Below are 7,429 nucleotides of genomic sequence, written 5' to 3' on the forward strand. Positions count from 1 at the left end.
ATGAACACAGACAAATTAACATAGACAGTGTCCTCACAGACCGCTAGGCCACCGTGTCTTTTGAGAGATACAGTAAATTTCTATTTTGGGTAGAGATCACGTAAAATAAATGTTGTTTGATGTAAAGGCTATCTTGCATAATTACCCAAAAATAGCCCATCCAGCCACTCAGCTAAGTCGTAATCAAAGCTACCAGTTATCACAAAAAGCACCTTCATATCAATAACTGCTCACCGCTATGAAACTCAGTCTGAGTTTGAAATGTATTAGGACTAATTTTGTCACGTAGCTGATTCTATTCACGCTGGTGATCCACTGTTTTCAAACAATCAAGTATTGTTCCCATCAGTATTTTACATTAGTGTAACGGATTTATTCATATCATTGCTCTCCCACCACCACCCCCCCAAAAAAAAAAAAAAATCCCACAACTGCTCAAATATGGAAAAAACCCCAACTACTAGCCATACTGTGAAACAAAAATACTATTTAAAAAACAAATGGATGACAGTCCAACAGTTTGCGGGATTCAAAACTGACTCTACAAAGTAGTTGTCTACATTGTAGAAAGGAGTTCCTTTTATTTGGAAAATGAGCAATGGTAAATCAGGTATTGGAGAGAAGAGATATAAACAATCTTTAGATGGTCTTAAGTTTTGCCTACTGTTGAAGGATTAAAACTGTAAATAAAAAGGTACCAAGCCCTCAGAGTTCACCGTTCATGTGAAGCTTCTTCCATCGCTTTCTTGACCTTTTTAAAAACCATATTCATTTCTGGGAAAGGAAGGGAAACAAAAATAAAATCATTATTTAGGAAAAAAAACCCAGCAATTATTTCTTATTCTGACATTATACAGGATTGCTCAATTTTGACTCAAGAAAGCCTTAAACTCCACCAAAAGTCTCAAACCTTGCTTATAAACTGCATGGTACTTTGGCAGTAGAAGATGAGATTGTATACAAACTTAGAGAAGGTCCCTGGACTAAATGGATGAAACGCATTTACAGTTACCAAATGGAAAAGGGAAAATAGGATTTCTGAGGTCTTTAAAAACACAGGGGAAAAGATGACAAAAGGCTTTAGATTAGAATCTAAAAGAAGTTAATGACTAAAGACACTTTAAATTCAAAAGTATTCCTTTGCTGTATTCACAGCCCATTACTAAAGTATCAGATATAAATTTATTAGCTAATAACCTATATACAGAGATATTCAGTTGTCTGATTGCAAGAACCAGATTATAAAAGATATTTAAAATATAACAAAAAGAATCTACAGATTTCTCTCCCTGCAAAAGCAAGGATTTAATTTTTACTAGTATGACAACAATACTACACCAACTGCTCACATCATGCAGGCACAGCAGTAACTTTGCTCATCATATCTTTTATGAGGCTGAGCATGAGATTAATTTAGATGCACACAAATCCTTATCATCAACCAGGAGCGAAGATGACTTTTAGAAGACATGGAAAGTTCAAACTGTAGTTGCTACTCATCTTTTGCTAGCATGCAGAATTTCAGTCTCCTGAATAACAAAGACTTCCAACTTATGTCACTGGTGAGTGAGGACATGAGAACAAAGGCCAAACTACCAAACTAATATTCCACTTTGTTTTGAAAGGGTAGACACAGATGCAACAATCAAAATTAGCTTCTGGAACTTAAATGCCCTAAGGGGGACAGATTACATGCACTTGGAGCATTAGAAAGTCCTATAGTTCTTCTCATAGGTCAGTTTTGTGTACACTTTCTCAGGCTGGATACGCACATTCACTCCTGAACATACATACCTGGCTTTGCATGGAAGTTTCTGTACAGCTTCTCATCTGAAACTTTTCTGCTGCTGCATCAGCCCCACATTTTCATATACTCTAGCACTATCTTCTCTCATTCTGAAATGAAACAAATATTTACATTCCGAAGAATCTAGTTTGAGAAAATCGTACCTGTACACACAATATAATTCAATGACAATTCATTTTGCTCAATTTATTTTAGGAGCAAAGTACAAGACAACAGTCTGAGTTGTCACAGAATCTGCCCTATTCTCATTTGAGGTCCCTGAAGATTAGTTAGTACAGTTCAAAACCTACACACTAACAACAGAAGCAAACTTACTCTGGACATGTTGGGGTTGGGGTACAGGGTGGAAGAGGGCTCTGATCCCCACTTGTCTGGTCCGATAAAGAATATTTAATGTTTGTGTATTCATGACCTTTTCTCTTACTCTTCTGTGAAGCAAAAGACAACAAAAAGCCAGGTTTTGAATTACTAATAGAAAACAATCATTGAAGCAGTGCAGAAATTACACATGTAACTAACCACACATGTTTTTAGAAGAAAGGTTTGTCTACGAGGAGGAGAGCCCTCAATTCTGTAGATAACACTCACAACATGGTTAAGGCCTAAAGGTTAGCTTTAGCTATTGATTAAAAGACCTGAAAAGCCTCACTTCCCAATATTCCCCTTTCCACCACCATCTCCAGCAGAATATACCAACCTTATGAACCAACACTTGTACGCAATCTTCATCTTACTTGGCAGAAGAAACCACACTTCATTCTTTAATACACTGTACCAGTCAGTGGGCTTCCCACTGACCTTATTTCCAGCTTGGAGATGTGGCCAAATGAGTAACAACATTGTTTGCAAGATCTCTAATAAAATAACATCTTAGCCTATTAGGTTTGATATAAAAAGAACCCAAGCTGTTATTTGTATTCTGTAGCATATGTTACAAGCTGTAGCCAATTGTGCTGGCATTCATCTAAAGATACTGAAGGCTCCAGCAAGCAAAGCTACACTACGAAAGAAAGGGGATATGGCTTTCTTCCTTTTCAAGACAAACATTCACAACACATGCATACGCTGAAATCTACACATAAATTAAAGCCTCATGTTAAAGTTTTACAGGGTACTGGGTTTTGCAGGGGCAGAGGGGAAGTTGGGGTTTCTTTGTGGGTTTTGTTTTGTGGGGCTTTGTTAAATGCTCAAACAAGTACTAAATAACTGGCCTGAATCAAATCTCACAACACAGGTTGTCAGAGCCTCTGGGGAGTTCTGGCTGCTGAGTTTCCATTAAGAACGCTCTGTATAGCGATGTAGGTTGAAGTTTTTCCAAGATGGTCTTATTAGACTTGCTCAAAACTTGCTCAACTTGTTCTGTTATTTTACTGAACTACTCTCCTCTCAGTCTCCTACTTACTTCCGACAAATAACTCTCAAATAGACTACCAGTCCAGATCAATTACCTGGAAGGTTAATGCTAAAAATAAGAGTTAAACAAAATGCAAAGGTTCAAACTCTGCTGCATTCTATAGAGTCATGGCTACAACCCCTTCACCTGCCAATAATATTCTGAAGCCCAAAGCCAGGGCTTGATTTCTGTGCCCCCGCCCCGAAACTGTGTGATGAATAGCAGTTCAAGTTACAGATGTACTGTACAGGAAAGGCAATTTAAAAATAACCAGTCAGTTTTTTATTACTTAAGCCGACTGAAACAGATAAAACAAGCCAAGAAAAAGTAGATATCTGGCTTCTCTTCTTTCCACTTAATTCACTATAATTATCCTTTCCAATTCAGTATAATAGAAATGTGGTAAGAACTACTTGTTTCCTAGATGTAAGAGAATATACACATTTCCACAGGAAAACCAAAACAAAACAAAACCAACCCCAAACTAAAACAAATTCACTTTGCTTTTCTTCTACACTTGTAAGAAGACAGGCAATATTTAACACAACACTTAACTCTATGAAATCTTGAGCCTCTTGGCATTGCAATGCAAGAGGGAATGCTAGTAGAGCAGGAAAATTTTTTCCTGAATACAAACAAAAAGCAGGCATATCTGTGTGAACAGATACAGCTGTTCGCATATCCACTTCTTCAGTCCAGTTGGTTCTAAGTCCTGCATGACAGCAGGCTAGCTAATGTGACTACCTAATTTCTTATCAGAGCTGGCTTGTGTTCATCCAGATGGGAAAGCAGACAGGGAGCACGACCTCGTCTTGTTTCCTATAAAGGTGCCCTAATTAACTTCACCAGGCTTTCTTTCCAACTTTCACTGTTTGCAACTGCAATTAAAGCAAACATAGAGAAGAAGGTTCCAGAGGTTAAAGTTTCTCAAAACAGAGCATCTCATTCCCAAACTATCTTATTGGGGTGCAATTCAAGCATTATGCATAGTATTCTACTACTCAGCCAATTTTTTTTTGCTCTATCAAAACATACTTCAGGGCATTCTCAGATTCACCGTGTTTTTTTCAGGACATTAGTTCCTATAGTCACCACAAAGCTTTGCTTTTGTCTGAGATACTCTATACTGTTTCATTCCTATAGCCCTAGTTATAGGTCAAGACCTCCTGAAGTAAAGCAATGTTCTATTTCCAGTTTCTTAAACTTTTATACCTGTGCCTTCTGAGCTAGTAATGGCATAGAGGATGAAACACACCTAACTGAGCCTCATCACTATAGGAGAAACACACTGCCCCATTCAATATCAAAATACTATTCAAAACCCGTTACAAGGATCAAGAGAGAGTTACAGATCTACTTTGTAAATGGCAGCAGCAGAAAGAGACCATATTCCAAAAGCTGAGGATACAAGGCTTGCATAATTGCACACACAGAGATATGAGGCAGCTCTAAGGTGAAGTGAGACAACAAAGCCAGGGAAAAAAGTACACCTGAGGGATTTCTTCTTCTTCACTTTGTGTCTAATCACCGTCAGAGCACACAACAGCTGTCCTGGGGAGAGGAACAAAGTCTCTATCCTCTCGGCTGAACAGTGCATCTACATCACGTAGGCAAATACAAAATAAGCTCTACCACGCTCCAAAGCAGCCAGAAACCACACAAGAGTGTCAAGCCTGAGCTGGCACACTCCATCTCTAAACAGGGATTACATCTCACACCTGGCACCACGCTAACCACGCAGCTCCCCACATCTGTCTGATCAGTTGTGTGGGTTTATCTCCTTCTGAGCAGGAAGGCAGCTGCAGAAGGAAAGATACTGAAATTCTGAAACAAAGATAAAAATCTCAGATGACCAGAGGTTAAGGCAGAGAATGAAAGCAACAGTGAGCATAATGTCAGTTTTTCACTACAAACTGAGGTAACTTCTGTAAAAGACTGTAGAATTTGAGTGCAATGAAGTACTTAAACACAGAGCGAGGTGAAGGTCTTGTGGTTGTCACCACATATTCCAAAACTCTTCTCATCCTACCACACCAAATCAATCCTCTACCTGCTTTGTGTTGGACACCATACTGCAAGATCACCACAGTCATTCTTTAGTCTTTCAGTCCAACATACTTACTTCTTACAAATAAACAGGTACTTTAAGGCTCCAAAATTGGAATTAGAGTGACTAGCATTTGAATTTGATCATCAACCTTTAGACATACAGTTAGCAGATTTGAAATCTCTTTAAAAACTCAGAGCACAAGGTTCTGTATTAATTAACACAGCCCTATATTTTACTCTTCTTGCACAGAAAACTAGATAATATTAAAGGAATTTGAGATCTGGGGTGCAGGGACTGGGGACAGGGAGGACAAGATCCCATACATGCAAGCATTTTCATGGAAGGTAAACCAGCACTAGCTGCAGTCATATGGAGAAACCTCTCACACTGCTGATTTTCTTCCTCTACCAGTGGCCAAACACACTGGTTTTATTTTACAGTTTTCTAATTCCACCTAATAGTTTAAGTAATTCTTAGCTTATATTTCAATTCATTATGCTTAACTTCTCTGAACAGGGTTAAGAGGTTATAGACCCAGCCTTTTCACGATGCAATGGCTATACAGTCAGCAGTCATGCCTCCAAAAGTCAGAGGCAGTAAACAAGCAACTCTGCTCCCTGTTCAAATGACAATGTATTCCTATGTAACATTTTATATTTAGGACAAATATACCTGCTCCTCTTCAATTCTGCGCTGTAGCGTTTCAATGTAGTGCTGTACTGCCATGTAAATAAATCTGTACTGTGCTTCTGTCTGAACCATTCCTGACCGTTGTGATCTCACCATCTGAATGGTCTTTGGAACATCAATATCACAGTCCACACCTAGGGAAAATCAGCATTATGTTAAGAACAGTAAAATAAACTTTGCCTTTGAAGGAGAGATTGGTCTCATCTTCCAGCAGAACACACTGTAGTTGAATAACCTTGCAATAAGCAAGATTGCTAACATTTAACACAGAGGATTCGTCCTTGACTACTAATACACAGATCTGTAGAACCATAGCATAATGTCGAAAGCTGTCCTGGGGGAGAACACTGCATCACTCCACACTGTTCCAAGACAACGTAAAATGCAACCTAGCTCAACGTACACACTGAGTGAGTGTTTATGGTAGTTTATACATAAATACAATACCATTCTCAGAAAACAAGTTACTCGAATTCAGTGTACATGAGTACATTGACAGCCACATACTCATAAATGATTTTAAAAGAAAAATAGAAAAATAAATAATACAAACCACTTAGTACTCCTGGCTAATCCTCAGCTGGAAGTTTTCATTATGCTGAACTGGAGCAGGGTTTCAGCACTTTGATTCCAGCTAAGTCAAGAGGAATGAGCAAGCCTCTTCTATGCCAAACACACACGCCTAGTTTGTAGCATTGCTAGAATCCTCTATACTATCAACACTCCTGTTGTTTTACTTTGATGTCTCTGTCAATGTCCCACAGGAAAATAAAAGTGTTGGGGGAACCTACCTTTTTCTCTGATTATGTCAATAAGAATATCAATCACAATGAAAGTTCCCGTTCGCCCAATCCCAGCACTGTAAAGAGAGAAGGGGAAAAAAAAAAGGTTAATTGTTTTGCTCTTTCTGAATAGACACCAGAACACCAGTCCAAGTAAGAGTTTAACATTGAGAGACAATAGACTTCCAAACTATACCCAGAGTCAAACCAAGCCACCCAGCCAAAAGTAACTAGAGACTTAATTGACTTAACATGGAAGAGACGAAAGTCATAACAGCACTTCTGTACCTCAGCATTTATTAACGGCCTTGAATCAGAAGAAAACCTACAAGGTCAGATCTAACAATTCCTTGCCTTATGATTATAAGCCAAGACTGAGGAGACAGCACTCACAGGAGGTGGGATGGGATACCAGAATTTGCATGATCCTGCACCTGAAACGTATCTAGCCAAGACTGGTACCACCTTCTCATACATCAGAAATTCTTATTCATACAGACACACACACTCTGAAAGACAGCCTGCTTCGAAGGTAACGATTTGACACCTATCTACAATGCATCATTTTGCAAAACAGAAAGCACAAACACCTTGACAGATGAAAGCCTGAGCAGTTCTCGGGGAAAGTTGTCTTTTGAAGTTTTCAGTCCCCCTCACAAAAAAAAAAAAAAAAAAAAAAAAATCCCACAAAAATTACCAGGCATAAC

General features: G+C 38.7%; 1 protein-coding gene across 1 annotated transcript in view; it reads right to left on the reverse strand.

The window, feature by feature from the left end:
- Positions 1–477: 477 nt before the first annotated feature.
- Positions 478–7,429, reverse strand: part of PTPN11 (protein tyrosine phosphatase, non-receptor type 11) — a gene marked incomplete at its 5' end in the record, with an annotated part of 22,097 nt that continues 15,145 nt past the window's right edge. Inside the window, 5 exons of the mRNA XM_009706823.1 lie at positions 478–774; positions 1,795–1,896; positions 2,123–2,235; positions 5,923–6,074; positions 6,732–6,799. Coding sequence (XP_009705125.1) covers positions 1,827–1,896; positions 2,123–2,235; positions 5,923–6,074; positions 6,732–6,799 — 403 coding nt within the window. The remainder of the gene's footprint in view (positions 775–1,794; positions 1,897–2,122; positions 2,236–5,922; positions 6,075–6,731; positions 6,800–7,429) is intronic.

The sequence above is a fragment of the Cariama cristata genome, unplaced genomic scaffold (genome assembly GCF_000690535.1).
Source record: "Cariama cristata isolate BGI_N322 unplaced genomic scaffold, ASM69053v1 scaffold40098, whole genome shotgun sequence".
In the NCBI taxonomy this organism is placed as follows: Eukaryota; Metazoa; Chordata; class Aves; order Cariamiformes; family Cariamidae; genus Cariama; species Cariama cristata.